The 16085-nt window shown below is 61.6% G+C and overlaps 1 protein-coding gene across 1 annotated transcript; it reads right to left on the reverse strand.

The window, feature by feature from the left end:
• Nucleotides 1-69: 69 nt before the first annotated feature.
• Nucleotides 70-15691, reverse strand: LZTR1 (leucine zipper like transcription regulator 1). Its single transcript, XM_032603690.1, has 21 exons — nucleotides 15195-15691; nucleotides 14704-14766; nucleotides 11306-11362; nucleotides 9884-9963; nucleotides 9403-9511; nucleotides 8820-8903; nucleotides 7970-8027; nucleotides 7424-7563; nucleotides 6765-6966; nucleotides 6216-6371; nucleotides 5724-5834; nucleotides 5364-5456; nucleotides 5181-5276; nucleotides 4944-5109; nucleotides 4603-4772; nucleotides 4349-4505; nucleotides 3576-3702; nucleotides 3339-3488; nucleotides 2666-2771; nucleotides 2505-2585; nucleotides 70-2249 (listed from the first exon to the last, which is right to left on the reverse strand). Exons 1-21 carry the CDS (start codon nucleotides 15392-15394, stop codon nucleotides 2133-2135), a joined length of 2523 nt encoding a protein of 840 aa, XP_032459581.1. The 5' UTR covers nucleotides 15395-15691; the 3' UTR covers nucleotides 70-2132.
• Nucleotides 15692-16085: the final 394 nt, after the last annotated feature.

The following is a 16085-nucleotide window of genomic DNA, read 5'->3' on the forward strand; positions in this document are numbered from 1 at the left end:
TTCCCCAGATTGGCTGTAGCGCCCAGAGGGCTCAGGCCCTGTAGTCCAAGCCCTTGGCTGTGGAGAGCAGAAAGCCCTCACTGTACAGCTCTGTGTCCGTGTACTGTACAGGGCTCTCTGAGGGGTCGTGTGAGTAGAGGTTCGGGGGCAATACTGGGCACCCTTTCCTTGGTACCTGAAACAGCCTTGACTTAGCCAGCTGGTCTCTGAAGACACCCATGAAACCCAGGCCAGGCTCAGTTCTTTTTCAGGGAAACAACAGGCTTCCGTCCCCAGATCCAATCTGCCCAGCAGTCAGACCTGGCATGAGCTCCAGCTGCTGGTCAGGCCCCCACTCACCACCAGGCCTGTCCCATCTGAAAAACGGACAAGAAAGGCGATTACTGACCTGGGGTTGCTATGCTTGGCAAGTAGTGAGGGCCCCACAGTGACCATTCTGATCCCCAGAGGTCTGGGATGAGGCATGTGGGGAGCAGAGGGCCAGGCACTTGGGCATCAGTCCTGGTGTCGCCTGTCTTCATTTTCCTTCAGTTCAGCTGGAACGTGGCAGGCCTCCCTGCATCTGTGATCAGCAGCTCCGTGTGTGAGGCACTTAACCACACACTTGATCTCCCTGCTGGGCCTCAGCTACAGCAGCCCCAAGAGCACCGCTGAATCCTTTCTAGTCCTGGAAAAGGCCACACTGTGTTGTGTGGTTTGCTTTGTGGGGCCCTTGGAGTGAAACTTCGTTTATTCACGTTACGCACAGTCAAATGGCCATTACAGGAGGCAGACGCAGAGAGCAGGGTCACAGGTGGTTCCCAAGCCTGCGGGCCGGCCGAGGTGCACCTTGCACAGGCCATTTCCTAGCTTGCTGGGCCTACAGGTGAGCACCCCTTGCCCAAGAATGTCCACCTGGGGCTTCTCAGCAAGGCCTGAGGAGTGGCAGATGCTGCGATTACGTGGGGCACAACTAGAGGCAGGAAACGAGCTCTAAGGCTCAGAAGAGAGAGACTGTGTTTCCCCCAAAGTGGCTTCCTGGCAACCAAGGCAGAAGGGTTCTTGTTCCCAGAAGAGGGGCAGAATGGTGCCTTCCCCACTGGGGTGGACTTGGCACCTTCTGTCGGGACAGGGAAGGACTCAGTGGCCTGTCCTCAGTTTCTCGGAGCCTACAGGGCAGCCCAGGAGCCAGGAGAGCCAGCTCCGGGCCCCCAGGGCTCCCCTCAGGTGGGGAGAGGCCAGAGGCTGGCCTGCATTCCTCCCACCAGCCCTCCCACTACGTGACTGGGGCACCCTGGGTGGGGGTGGAGAGCTGCTGGCATGAACAGAACCAGGTAAGACTGGCTTATCCTGAGCCATCGGGCCACATGGCCCAGCTTCAGCTCCAGGAGGACGGAGGGCTGGAGCCACCAGTGGGGACTGCACAGTGAGGTTTGGTGCAGGTGGGACTGCTGTGGCTTTAATGGAGGCAAGCCTATGACAATAAATACTTAGAGACAGATGCAGGCCTGGGGCATCTCTGACTTCTCTCTGGAGCAGCCCAGGGCCCCCACGCACACACAGGTGGGTGGGATCCCACAGCCCCTCTGGATGTCTGGCCCAGTCCGCAGTAGCTGACCCTGCAGGCTGGGAGCTGACCTTAGGGCCCTTCACACCTCAAAATTCACCTGGAGTTGGACTCCATCTACCCAAGTTCTGGGTGGCAGGAGGAAACCCTTACACCAACCTTGATGAGGGTCTGGGGGTGCTGTGTGGCCCCCACGTTGAGGGGTCTTGGCAACATGACCCAGTGGCTGGATGCACAAGCCATGCTGGGTCCCTGCTGTGTAGGGGGCCCAAAGCCAGCTCCCTGGTGGGCTCATCTCCCTCACTGGGCCCTGGCCAGGCCCCTGCCTCCTCCTGCAGTGTCCTCACCACTAAGCCCTGGCTTCCCACCCACACCTCCACCCTGGGAGAGGGTGCCGGCCAGGATCCCGCTTCACCGTCTGCTTCCTGTGGGACCTGTGTCCTCAGCAGTGAGATGGGGCATTTGGAGTCCCCCACTCAGCTCCCTTCGGAGGCCCTGGGTACACGACCCCTCAGCCGCAGGCCCGAACGTGGCCAGCACAGTCTTTGCAGTGGGCGAGGCAGGGTGGGCAGCACCACGTGGGCCCTCATATGTCGGCACCCAGCTCTGCGCACTGCTTGTCTGAGATGTGGGAGGCCAGGGAGTCGATGATGTCCAGCAGTAGCTGCTGGCTCAGCGAGCGCAGCGTGGGCAGCTTGGAGACCTGCGGAGGCAACCAAAGGCCAGAAGGATGGAGCCGTGTTCTTGCCAGGGCCAGGTGGCCGAGGAGTCTTCTGGGGACTTGACCAACGAGTACGGGATGAGGATCAGCCAGTGGGTGGACAGCTCTGCCCGGTTATCCCCAGAACCCACTGGTGCACAAGGCGGCCAGGGCCCCTCCCACCTGGCCCAGGCCACCGCCAAGGGGAGTATGTCCTGCAGACGGGGCAGGCAGCGCACTGGGTGGGAGGGCCCTGACCTTGGTGAACTGGTGCACGATGATGTGGAGGCAGTGCCGCTTCATGTCCAGCGCCTGCGTCTTGTCTGCTGCCTCCAGAATCTGGAACGGCAGGTTCCCTGAGGCACTGCCCCTGCCCCGTACACCGCGCAGGCACAGAGGCCCAGGGCCAGGGCAGCTACCTGCAGCACGTTCTGCACCGTCACATTCATCTCCAGGTTCTGCTTGCAGTACGCCTGCAGCCGGTTGTTGTAAAAGCCGTAGTAGTAGGGCGCCGCGAACAGGTAGCTGAGGGCTGGTTAAGGAGCTGTGGGCCAAGAAAGCCTTCCTCCCACCCAGCTGCCCTCTTCCCGCTGGGGAGCCACCAGGGACGGAGAAGCCCTGAACCAGGGCTGCTGCCTCTTGCTCAGGTCAAGGGGGGCCCACCCACCACAACAGCCAGGCTCCCATCCAGGCAGAGCCTCTACATGGGCTTTGAACCACTCAGGTGTCCAAAGTTCCATTCAGGATCCAAAGAAAACCACAGGTTCCTCTCCCCAGGAAAGTACCCACATGCCCATCTGCTGAAACATCCACGGCCTCACAGAGCCCTGAAGGGCATCCTGGCCTCCCATGTTCAGACCCCCACAGACATGACCTGGCCAGGAATCACCCCACACGGAGCCATGACCCCTTCCTCTGAACCCACCCGTCTCTCCTGACTGCAAACCTCTCTGAGCCAGCCAACCGACTGTTCCAGAGAACCCGGAAGGGACTGGACACTAAGAAGTCCTCAGGAAATCGCTTGGCCAGGCCAAGCCAGCAGGGCCCAAAGCTGTCCTGGGAATGACCCGGGAGCCCCAGAGGTGAGGATGCAGCGAGTCCTCGGGCGGCATGTTGACCTCGCCGTAGTAGATGTAGCGCAGCATGGACTCGAAGGCCTGCCTGCTGGGCACCATCTCCCCAATGGAGATGTTCACCTGGCCGTCCTCGGGCATGAAGGACCGGAACATGGCCTCAAAGTAGCTGCAAACGGTGGGCCGGCCCTTAGCAAGTCAGCCAGTGGCCCAGCTGCCCACCCACCCATCCGCCCACGAGACACAGCCCACCCACCTGGAGCGGGCTGCCAGAATGGCCTTGTGGGCTGGCCGCGGGTGCCCATCCAGCAGCAGCGTGATGTCACAGAACTCTGCGCCCGCCCCCTCCAGGTATGCCTTCATGTCCTGGATCAGAGACGTGCCTGGGGGTGTAGAGGGGGCCTGAGCCAGAGGGCGGCTTCTGACTCAGGATGCAGGACCCCAGGGCACTGCCTCCTGTGCATCTGCCCGTGTTGCCCCCCTGAACGAAACTCCCAGATCAGAGGCCTTACTCTGGCCCTTGAGGCTCTGTCCCCCCAGAGTCTGACCTTCTCCCGGACTCGGCCCCCTGCGCTCTCTCCTGCCCCAGTGCTGGCGCCCCCTCAGCTGTGTCACCTGGAGCCCATGGCCGAGGCAGCACAGGCCCCAGGGCCAGAGGGTGAAAGAGTCTGTGAGGTCCCTTCCTGGCTGGGTAGGGATGGGACAGGGAGGCACCAAGCGTCTGAGGGCTGTGCCCACCCCTCACCAGGCCCAGATGTGGGCCCACCTAGAAGAGAAGCTGGGCAACTAATTGTGGGACCCTCAGCTCGTTGCTCGCTGCAGACCCTCATGCCTGGCGTCCCAGTCAGGGCAGCACTCGCTGGACAGGGCCCATGTTCCCCCAGGAATAGTCCTGGGAGATGCCACCCTGGCACCCAGCCCGCTGAGCAGGTCTCTGCCTTGCCCGAGCCTGAGCCACCTGCGGTAGGACCCTGTGCCCAAGGTGGCTGTGCCCTGTCCACCACTCTCGGGGACCAGGTGGGTCCCTACCGATGTCCACGGGCTGGTCCGAGGGGGCGCGGGGAGGCGGCTGCTGCTTCCGCCGCACAATCTCCACGATCAGAGGAGATGAGAGGCGCTCGAACTCCTTCATCATGATCACCTGGTTGAAGTGGGACTCCTTCACCACGAAGTTCAGGCAGTGCTCCTGGACAGACAGGCCGCAGGCCACTGGGTCAGGCCTCACCGGGCCTACCACAGCAGGTGGGGAGGGGGCACAGGCTGCCACGGCCCCCACCCCGCACCTTGAGCTGGCCCAGTTGCAGCCGGGCAGCGCTCTCACACACGACCAGCACGTTCTGCAGGTCCACGGAGGCCTCGATGTACTGACGACACAACTGCTCTAGGCGGCACAGCTGGAAGCCCAGTGCCAACTTGTACACGTCCATGATGAGCAGCACGTCCTCCACGTGGCCTGCGCCCAAGAACCCCTGAGCCTCTGGGGGGGGTTTGGGGGGGTGCCCGGGCTCCCTCCGCAACGAGGTGGCTCAGCCACAGGTGGGGTGAAGCCTCGGAGACCCCGGCCACCCCCTGCCAGGGTGGCCACACCCCATCCCGTTCCCTCCCGCCCACGGCGCAGGCCGACCTTTCCGCGGGTACTTGATCTTGTCTGTGTAGAGGAACTGCATGAGCACCTCGAAGGGCCGTGCCTCGGCCTCGCGGATAGCCACACGCAGCAGGGGTGGCCGGGCCCCACCCGCGGCCCCAGCGGGGCCCTCCCTGAGTGCCGGGGCCGCCTCCTCCTCCAGCTTCTGTGGGCAGAGGAAGGGGCGCTCAAGAACACCCCACGGAAGCCTCTGCCCAGGCGGCGGGCGGCCCTCACCTGGGTCAGCCGCTCCCGCGCCTGCACGATCTTCCTGCGGAGCCAGCGGCTGCGTGCCGTGACGATGGCCACGTGGCCCTGCACGCATTCTTCCTTCTGCCGGAAGACGGACACCTTGGTGGAGGGCGCGGGACCCTCACCCTGGGGGCGGGGGCCGCCAGCGGGCACAGAAGGGCAACCCACCTCACCCAGCACGAACTCCACGTCGCAGAACTGACGGCTCTCCCACAGCCGCCCATAGTCCTCGTGCAGCGTGCACTTGGGGTAACAGGAGAACTGCAGGCAGAGACCACGCTGCTGGACAGGTCCGCCCAGCCAGCCCCCCACAGGCTCTGCGGGGGGCCACCCGGCCCCCCCCCCGGCCCCTCCCGCACTCAGGTTCCAGAGTACCCGGGCCCAACCGCCCGACCCCTCAGAGGGGTTGCCGGCCCACCAGGTGCAGCCTCGGCTCTAGCGCCAGACAAGCCCCGCCCCCGCAAAGCCCCGCCCCCAGGGGCTAGGTTTCCAGTTTCCGCCTCAGGCCGGCAGCGTGGGCTGCCCCACCTGGAACCTGTACATCTCCCCGCTGCGGATATTGTTGTCCACGGTGCCCCCGAAGATGTACATGGCGTCGGAGATCACGGCAGCCGCGTGGAAGAGCCTTCCGCTGGGCAGCTGGAGGGGAAAGGACAGGGCGGGGTCTCCAGCAGCAGGGCTGGCTGAGGCCTGGCCGCGGCCAGGCTCTAAGCAAGGAGGGCACCGGTGGCCTGGAAGGAGGGGCCACAGGGCAGGACCCCCAACCCCCCCACCCCGCACAACCATGCGGGGGGGCGGGGGGAGGCGGGGCCTGTGTGGGCCCACAGACAGGACAGGCCCTGTGGCCCCGCCAGGTGGCAGAGGGTGCTGGGTGTCATGTGCTGCACCCATGTGGCCCGTCCACCAGGGCATGGGCTCCCGGCCTCGCCTCACGTGCTGTGTAAGCCCTGAGCCTTGGCCTCTTCAGCACAGGACCAGCTTCAGGGCGTGAGGGGTAGGCATGAGGGTGCCGGCCCTCACCTCTGAGGCTGGCAGGGTGGGCTGCCTGGTGGTGCTACTGCCAAAGTCCAGGCCGAACACATCCCGGGACTTCTTGCAGCTGCCCCGCTCCTCGGAGCCCAGGGCAGGTGCCTCCTCGGAAGCAGATGCTCGCTCGGGCATTTCGGCTCCACTGACCTGGGAGAGACAGGCAGGTGCACGGCCCCTCAGCAAGGGCCGGACAGGTGGCCAGAGACCACTGCTGTCCCCGCCTGGGGTGGGGATGGGTGCTGTGGGGACAGTGTGGGGGGAAAGTGACAGGATGAGGGTGCTCCCAGCACAGCCAAGATGGGAGCCTGGCTGCGGTCAAGGCATGCATCCCGGGAGAACATCCCCAGCACAGCGCCAATGCTGGGCCATGAAGTGTTAGCCCATAGGTGGTAAGATGGAGAACAGGCCAGAGGGGCCCAGGCCGGGGTCGGGCCAGGGCAATGTCCAGGACTGAGGGCCCCAGGTGTCCCAGCCTTGCTCCTGCTGGCTGTCTGGAGCCCTGGCCCTGGGCCCGCCCACCTGTGGACCAGCAGCACTCACCTCACTGTCCGAGCTGGGCTGAATGACCTCCCAGGTCTGGAAGTCCACGTCGTAGCAGTGCAGCTCGTTGGGGAGTGTGTTGTCAGCTGCGCCCCCAAACACGTAAAGGTGGCGGTCAAAGGCCACCATGGTGTGCCCGTAGCGCCGCTGCGGGGGCGGCGGAGAGCCCCGGAGCAGGTGCTCGGTGGGGATGCGTGTCCACCTGTGATGTGTGTTCACGCTGCATGTGAACCAGCGATGGGGTGGGGGTTCGTGCTCCCCTGCAGCCTCCACCCGGGCTCTGAGCCCCCCACCCCATTTCATCCTGGCACCAGCACTGCCTGGCTCCTCGCAGCCCATCATGGGGTCCTGTCTCACCCTCGTCCCCCAACATAGAGCAGGCAGCAGGGGCAGGGCAGGAGGGTGGCACCTGCCCGGCGAGGCAGCTGCTGGAAGGGGTAGCTGGCTGTCTTCACACTGGGACAAGGAGGGAGGCCACCTAGGCCCCAGGATGCTGGGCTGCAGCCACCCCCCAACGGGCCTGCGGGGTCTCAGGTCCAGGCTGCGTAAGGGCCCTCACGGCCCCGCTCCCAAGGTGCTGGCTGTGTGTGGAGCCCACACAGGCAGCCCTGGGCACTGGTGTGGTGTGCTAACGGGGGCCCCACCAGCAGGGCACTCACGTCTTGTTCTTGAACTCGAACTGGAAGAGATTGTTGGTTATCTTGGCCCCGCTCTGGCCTGAGAAGACAAACATCCTGTCCCTGCAGACGGCCGCTGGGAAGTTGCAGCAGGAGGGCGGGATCTCGCCGCTCTGGGCCACCTGCGTGGTTGGGGAAGCCATGAGCCCTTCTCCTGGTGCGGGGCCGACCCGCTGAGCTAGGGCTACATTCACTCCTGAACCTTCCGTGAGTGAGGGGTCATGGGTCCATTTCTGTGGAACAGCTTAAAGCCCCCATATGAATGGGCCCAGTTTTGAACAGTTGGGGCTGAAGTCTTCACTACAGGTGAGACAGGGCAGTGGTTAGACACACTGCCCAGGACCCCGACAGTAGCCGCCCCCACTGTGTTCAGAGAAGGGTGGATCAGCCCCAAACTGCACCAGTCACAGGCTCGGAGCCCGTAGTCATTGGGTAACCACCGCGGGGACTGTGAGAGGGCTGGGCCGGATGTCAGGAGGGCCTGGCGAGGCCAGGAACAAAGCGGCCTCCCTGGCCCCAGCCCCTCACCTCCTCCCAGCACGTTAGATCCCGGTCCTGGAGGCCGATGGTCCACATGTCGTTCAACCTGCATTAGGACAGAGGGGTCGGGACCCCACAGCTGGGCTGGCGGTCAGCGTGGGCCTGGGCCCAGCCAGGAGGGAAGGCTCCAGGAGGACAACGCACCAAGGGGGCTTCTGACCAGGGGACTGTGGAGCGGCCTCGGGGTAGGGGCTTCGGCTGCACTGAATCCCTGCTGGGCCGGGCCCCCTGGAGCCAGGAGAGGCCCTCACAGAAGCCACCACTAACCCTGCAGCACTTGGGGCTTCGGTAATGCTGAATTCCTGGGGAATGATCGTGTGCTGTTTTTGTAATCAGAAAAATACAGCAAAGCCAATGTTCTACAACAAGGAGGAAAGGGCCCATGACACAGGCAGGCACCTCTGCTGCCCTCCATGGGGCGGCGGGCCGGGTCTGAGCCCTGCCGCTGCCACCCTCCTGCTCACTCAGGTCACTGCTCACCGTGGGACCGAGTATCCTCACCCCAGCCATTCGAGGGGCCACCACCCGACCCCTGGCTCTGATGACACCCAGCTATGGCCTCGGGGCTGTGGAGCCAGCACATCCTCGACCAGCTGCACAGACATGGGTGGGCTCGCCACCCCCTCAGTCGCCCCAGGGGGCTTCAGGGATGCCATAACTTCTGTCCCCTGTGAGGGTTGGGCAGGGGCTCCACTCAGTGGCCCCTGTCCTGCCCATCTTCCTGTTCTCCCAGCCCTGTCTACACACCCACCCTCCTGAGAACCCCCAGCTCGAATCCCCCCTCCCCAGCGCAGGAAGGCTGCTCTGTACCTTGGTGCACTTCCGGGCTGCCACCTACCTGGCGTTGCCGTCATAGCCGGCAAAGATCCACAGCTTGTCACTGTACACTGTGGCGCCATGGGCTGACCTAGCGACTGGCAACCTGGGGCAGGAGGAGGGGGTGAGCAGGGAAGCCACCCCATGCAGATCTGAGCCTCATGGCCCCATGAGGCCAGGGCCACAGCCTACGAGTGCCGCCGCTGCTGGGCCCTGGGGCTGCTGTGCCCACACCTGGTGACCGGAGCTCTGGGGACTCCAGCTGGGCCACTGGGAATAAGGGACCGTGGCAGAGGCTGAACTCATGAGGCTGGGGCAGCTGGACAAGGATTCACATGTTCAAGGGCACAGAGCCCCTTCCCAGCTCCCACCCAATATCAAAGGGGTGTGTGCAAAACAGGGCCAGAGAAGTGCCATCCACAGTACACTTATCCCTTCTACCCTCTGGAAGGAGGGTATCTAAGAGCCGGGGGAGGCGCAAACAGGAGCGACTGGCAGTTAATGCCCATCATCTGTAATTCTACAGAGCTGATCCAGGCCTGCTGCCCCCCGAGACCCAGCACGGCAGCCTGCACAACCCCAAAGGTCTCAGCAAAGTCTCTCACCGTCCTTCAATTTTCCACTCCGTCCACTGGCCAGTTGCAAACTTGTACTCAAACAGGTCATTTTTATTCTTCAAGTTGGAATTGGAATAAATGTCCCCAGTGTAGCCCCCTGTAAAGGGAGTGAGAAGCCATCACATCCAAAGGCAGCAACTCAGTCATCAAACCCAGGGGGTTGGGGCAGGATCTAGCCTCAGTTAAAATGTACTCTGGGACCCCTCTGACCCTTGGGGGCACCTCCTGCCTGCCTGCCCCTGCTCGAGGCTCTGGTGACAGAGGAGCAGAATCCCGTGTCCTGCCCCTGGTTGGGGGACACCAGCCTGGCCACAGAGGCAGACGGTTCCACCCCCAGGAGATCAGGACGGTCAGGGAAAGGGGCCCATGAGAGGGCCTCAACCCAGCCCAGGAACTCAGAGGACAGTACACAGAGAGGCTGGCCAAGCACAGCACATGGTCGAGGCTTGATGGGAGGAGGGCCGCTCACCAAAGACGAACATGCTGCTGCCATAGACGACGGCCGAGTGGTGGTAGCGGGGAGCAGGAGGGGTCCCAGTGGTGAAGGCCCTGGTGGGAAAGAAGGGGCAGTGGGTGTCGGCAGGGGGCAGCCCCCCCACCCCCAAACTTCTTTTTGCTTTTGTATTTTGAGGGTAATACCTGTCTCGTTATAGAAACCTTAAAATATTGCCAATAAAGAAAACCCCAAAAAACAGCACTGAAACATATGTATAATTCCTTTGCCAGAAACCACCATCCACACCTTGAGCGTGCCTCCCCACCACCTTTCCCAGGCATATTTATGCGTCTGAGTAATTGTTTTAAATGGATCATGTGGTAGATGTCCTTGCTACTCTGGAACCATCCACACCTGCATCCCCACAACTGCACCATATCCGGCAGCATGGGTGGTCCACACATCTTATTTATTGAATTAAAAACCGGTTTATACTGCTTTCCTGGGGCTGCTCCTTTTCAGAGTGTTATACTTAAGCAATTTTTAACAAAGAATTATAAAGTCTTGAGAGTGATTTTTAAATTAATCTGTAACTCTTGGACACATTTTACAATCAAGTGTGAGAGAAACAACACACAAACTTCCAAAGCAATCCAGCACCACCCGGTGTCTGGGCAAGGGGTGATGCCACCTGTTGGGCCACATTCAGCAACTGTGAGTACTGGGCATGGACATCCTCCTCTGTCAAAGCGGGGCAGTGAGACACCCCAACCCAGAGAGCAGCGCCCAGAGCTGCCGCAGAGCCTGGTGCCGAGGGGCTCCTGCACAAGGAGCTGGCACAGCTCAGGAGGAAGCCCAGCACCTCCTAATCCTGGGATCTTTTTCTCTCCTCAGCTGTGAGCTGCTCCCAGTGGGGGCTGGACTGGAGCAGATGGGCACAAATGTGCAGTGCTCAGAGATGACAGGTGTCATGCCCAAGGCCACACAGCTGGGAAGGGAAGCCAGGACCTACAGGCTGCCCACTGCCTGTGTGGGGTCTCCTGCCAGAGGATGGGCCCCACAGGGCAGGGAGGGCAGGGGAGCCACTGCTGCCAGCCTCTGGGCGGCACCCTGCAGCAGCAGAGACCATCCTGGAACGCCCCATCAGCTCATGGTCCCCCTGTCGGCTCCAGGAGACAGGCCTGGTGACTGAAGAGCTCTCCTGAGGCAGAATCGAAGGACCCACAGCTGGATCAAATAGATCCCCTTAAATAACAGGATCCAGAAAAACCAATCTCAGCTACAGACCAGAAAAGAAAGCCAGGAAATAGAGGGGATCACTAAGAGCAGTCCTGGGCGCTGTCATCTCCTCCTCGAAGCTTCTCTAGCTCTCCATGAGCAGGACCTGGCTGGCAGTCAGGCCCCAGTGGTGCTCCGTGTCTAGAGAAAAACAGGGCTGGAACTGGGGACACCCACCTGCACCAGGAGCAGTCCTTCACGTCGAAACGAAGGAGGTCGTTGAGCATCGTCTTCCTGAAAGACAGCCAGGGACCCGGGAGATGGACACTGTGCCCGGGGGTGGGGGCAGCTGTTTGGGGGACTCAGCCAGGGCCAGGCAACCAGCTGATGCCAGAGGGACCAGAGAGGTGACCCCAAAGGAAGCTCCCCAGCTGGTGCAGAACCAGCCTGCCTGGGGTCAGGACTCAAGCATGATCCCAGGCTCCTCACGCCTCACCCCCTGTTCCAGAATCCCCACCCACACGCCCACTTGTGGGCTGCAGCACCCCTTCTCCGAGGCTGCGCCATACGATGCAGACGCTGGCTCACATGTCAGAGGAGGTCCCTTGCCTTCTCTCTCTTCCTGCCACCTCTTTATTGCAAAGCTAATGTAATAACTACATTAAAGATACAATAAAGCAGGGCTTCCCTGGTGGCACAGTGGGTAAGAATCCTCCTGCCAATGCAGGGGACACGGGTTCAAGCCCTGGTCCGGGAAGATCCCACATGCCGTGAAGCAACTAAGCCCGTGTGCCACAACTACTGAGCCTGCGCTCTAGAGCCTACGAGCCACAACTACTGAGCCCAACTGCCACAACTACTGAAGCCCATGCACCTAAAGCCCGTGCTCTGCAACAAGAGAAGCCACCCAACGAGAAGCCCGTGCACTGCACCGAAGAGTAGCCTCCACTTGCCGCAACTAGAGAGAAGTCCACGCACAGCAACCAAGACCCAACGCAGCCAAAAATAAAAATAAGTTTAAAAAAAAAGATACAATAAAGCAGAAAGCAAATCCACTGGCCATCCCACCACCTAACAAGACCCGCACGTTGGGGCGTCCCTGGTGGTGCAGTGGTTAAGAATCCGCCTGCCAATGCAGGGGGCACGGGTTTGAGCCCTGGGCCAGGAAGATCCCACATGCCGCGGAGCAACTAAGCCCGTGCACCACAACTACTGAACCTGCGTGCCTAGAGTCCGTGCTCCACAACAAGAGAAGCCACTGCAATGAGAAGCCCGTGCACCACAACGAAGAGTAGCCCCTGCTAGCCACAATTAGAGAAAATCCACACACAGCAACGAAGACCCAACGCATCCAAAAATAAATTAATTTAAAAAAAAAAGACCCGCACATTACCACCCAGCCCTTATCAGTAAGAGGGAGAAGGGCGTCCAACCAACAGGAGCCCAGCACCCCAGCCTCCTCATTTAGCCTCCGCCTCCAGGAAACAGCCTGGGAGACCAAAGGGCCTGCCTGAGGCCACGGAGCCAGGGGGCTGGGGCTGGGAAGCACAGGCATGACTGTAGTCCCTCCCCTTTCTCATTTGTACCCCCCACCCCAGCTACATTAGCACCTTTGTAGCCAGTCTGTACAAAGTTGCAACTAGAATGAGACAAATTCCTATCCTGTTTCTTAGTGTCACATTGTACAGAAAATGTTTCTGCTTCTCGCTACACAGTTGTCACTCAAACTCCACCTGCTACAGAACACTCCAGGGGGATGTCCCCACCCGCTGCCCTGCGCTGGACACCAGGCCTTTTCTGGTTCAGGGGATTCTCATTAAGGCTGCAGTAAACATCTGTGGGCAGATGCCTCTTCCTCATTTTATTCCTTCAAGTGACAAACATTTATTGAATTGTCTGGGTGCTGGAATACAGGTCCAGCCCTGGCCGAGGAGACAGACATGAAACATCTGTGTGCCTGGGGGCCAATGGAGCCAGTAAGAGGTGCCGAAGGGGAGGGGGCGCTGCTGGCTGGTCCGGTTAGTCCAAGGGGTGGGGGAATGCCTCACTCACAGGAGATTTAGAGGAGGGGCAGGAAGGGTGGGAAGCAGGGAACAGCCAGCGAAAGGGGCTAACCAGGAGGATGCTTGGTGCAATCAGAACACCGCAAGGCAGAGGTGTCACCCAGTGCAGCACAGACAGAGGCAGGGGAGCCGTGGGTGCAGACGCGGGCAGGGCCTCACAAACTGCCAGGAGGGCTTGCATTTTTACTCAGAGGGAACCATCCCAGGGTTATGACTCAAGAAGGAACACACTAGCTGGCTGCACATGGGGAGAGAGACTGAGGAAGACAGGCTGGAAGCCAGGGGCCACGCCCAAGAGACCCTTCTACCCAGTCTGAAGGTCCCCGTGGGGGCTTGCCCACTCTGTCAGCCCCAGGTCAGCTCCTCCAGGGAATCCTGCAGGACCATGGCTGCAGCACCAATCAGAGGCCAGCCCTGCCTGGGCTACAAGCCAGAGCCTATGGTTGAGAGGCAGGGACAGGACTCAAGGGCAGGATGAGTTGTGTGCCAACACCACACCCTCAGCACAGGGACACCTCTGTCCTCAGCCTCTCACAGCCCTATGCTCACTGACCCTCAGGAGCACCCTGCAAAAGCAGGGCAGAGGCCCACCCCCTTCTACAGAGGAGACCAGGGTGCAGTTGGTGGCTTTAAGCCACCTGCCCCAAACCACAAAGCTGTAACCTGAACTGAGCCCTGTCTGTCCAGGAGCCCAACTTCAGCCCCACATCAAGCAGGCTCCCAACCTTCCAGAGCCCTGGTGGGCATCCCTAGCCTCTCCTGAGCACATGAAGGGGTGGATGAGGGACAGAAGCCCAGTGGATGCCGGGCAGCACAGTTCTACACTCTCCTACTGCTGGGTGGTTGCCCACACTGACCCCTCTGCTCGGGACACTCTTCCTCTTTTGCCTGGCTCACTCCTACTCATCTTTCAGGTCATCAGCCCCCCAGGAAGGCTTCCCTGACCAGACCGGACCAGACCAGACCCTGCCTCCTGGTGCAGAACAAGCCTGCCTGCTGTGCCCACACCCTGCACTTGATGTGGTCCCGCCCTCGCTAAGACAGCTCTTTCCCTCTGGGGTGGTCCAGCTCCTGGGAAAAACACTCCAGGAGAAGGATGCGGCTGCACAATCCAAGGGTTCACCTCGGCCATTATTTCACCAAAGGAAACCAGCCACTGGGAACTGTTCGTGGGATGGAGATGTGCTGTCAGGAAAAGCTGTTTGCTGGGAATGTACAGCAAAATGTGGGAAAACCCTTACAAAAGTGAAAAATGGGGGAAGGAAATAAATCTGTATCCTCCAAACCTTCTCAACTGCCATGTGAGCATGTGGATGAGGCCCAGAGGGAGGTGCAGGGAAGAAGTGCCTGGCAGGGGTGGCAGCCATGGCAAATGTGTTTCTTTCAAGGCTGTGTCCACTCACTCAGAACAAGAGGGACATTTCCGTGTCCTGAGTGTGCTGCAGTGCTGAGGGAGCCTCACTGATTTGGAAGCTGAGGCCGAGTGCTTAGCTAATATCTGGAGAGATGGCAGTGGAGCTGCAGAGACCCAGTCCCCACCACTGTGCTTCTCCCTCCTCAATCCAGACTCACCCGTTGTCTCCACCAAATACATAGATGGCATCTTTATAGGCCACCACTGTGTGCTTGCTGCGCCTGGAAAAAGAGGGGTGGGTGGCGGTCAGGCCAGGACCCTCCTGGGGGCACCCAAGGAATGAGACTTGGCACTGAGGCTGCCACAGAAGTCGGATAACACCTCTCAACTGCCAAGATCGATGGAGACTCCTGAATTCCACCAGTACCCCCAAAGGACTCTGCATGTGGGGACCCCTTACACTCCCACCCCACTACCGAGCACCTGGGGCCCCAGCTCGAGACCCACAAACACAACTTAACTCTAGTACCCTGCCCGGGGCCACCCCGCTCCGGGACTCCCTCGGAAGCCCCTCCCCTGCCGTGGACAACCCCCCTACCCCGCCATTACCGGGTCCCGCTCCGGGACACGGCGGCCCGGCCTCGCCCCAGCACCCCGCCTGGGACCTCCTCAGACAGCCCCTCCCCAGGACCCCCACGCCCCGCCGTACCGGGCCCCCACGAACTCGTCGCAAGGCGGGAGGCGCCGCCAACGATGCACTGTCTCAAAGGGCCCGAAGTTGAGCGTCAGGTACTCGACACTGTCCGAGCAGCTGTGGTCAAAGTCCACGCTCGGGGCCACCTTGGACCGCGCGCCACCGGCCAGGGCCCCGGTCCCGATCGGGCCGCCCGAGCCACCCGGCCCCGCCATGCCGGGTCCACGCCCGATGGGCCACCGGGTCCGCGGGACGTGCGGCCACCGCCCCGGGCCGCCCCCGAGGGACTACATTTCCCGGCGAGCCCTACACCGACGGCGCCGCACTTCCGGACGGTGGCGCACTCCAGAGCGCCCTCACTTCTGGGCGAGCTTTGGAGTCCTAGTGACTCTGAGGGCCCGACTGTGCAGCGAGCTCCTAGTCTTTCGAGAAGCATTCCCCGCGAAGTGCGGGCGCGCTGTACCCCGCTCCAGCGCGCGCGGGTCCCCGGCCGCAGCCCCTCCCGGCCCGCACTTCCCCGGCGCGGCTCCCGGCATGCCCTGTGCGCGTGGCTCGGCCTCGATCGTCCGCCGCGCCTGGGATCCCGGACGGAGGGTTCCGGCCTCGTATTGGCCCCCGCGTGCCGCCCCACCATCCCCTTCCTGCTGTGTCCCCGACCCGGTCCCCGCGTCTCCCCTCGGCGTTCCTTTTGGCTGTGAGGCAGCGTGGCGCAGAGGCTCTGGATTCTCAGTCCTACTCTAGCAGAGCCTCAGCTACTTCACCTGCGAAATGGGCATTCAGGAAGCTCAGGCTGCCATGAGAAGCGTGGGTCTGTCTTGGGACCTGCTCCTCAGTACTGATTGGGCCAACGCCGCCAAACTGCCAAACCCGAGCTGCCTCTGACCTCTGAAGAAGCACTTCCTACCT

The sequence above is a fragment of the Phocoena sinus genome, chromosome 14 (assembly GCF_008692025.1).
Source record: "Phocoena sinus isolate mPhoSin1 chromosome 14, mPhoSin1.pri, whole genome shotgun sequence".
Lineage (NCBI taxonomy): Eukaryota > Metazoa > Chordata > Mammalia > Artiodactyla > Phocoenidae > Phocoena > Phocoena sinus.

Coding starts and splice junctions, on each gene's coding strand:
- LZTR1 (XM_032603690.1), bottom strand. CDS start 15,394: ATGGCGGGGCCGGGTGGCTCGGGCGGCCCGATCGGGACCGGGGCCCTG. Junction 7,564..7,969: donor ATCTAACGTGCTGGGAGGAG/GTGAGGGGCTGG, acceptor CCAACCACGCAG/GTGGCCCAGAGCGGCGAGAT. Junction 4,506..4,602: donor TGCAACTGGGCCAGCTCAAG/GTGCGGGGTGGG, acceptor CTGTCTGTCCAG/GAGCACTGCCTGAACTTCGT.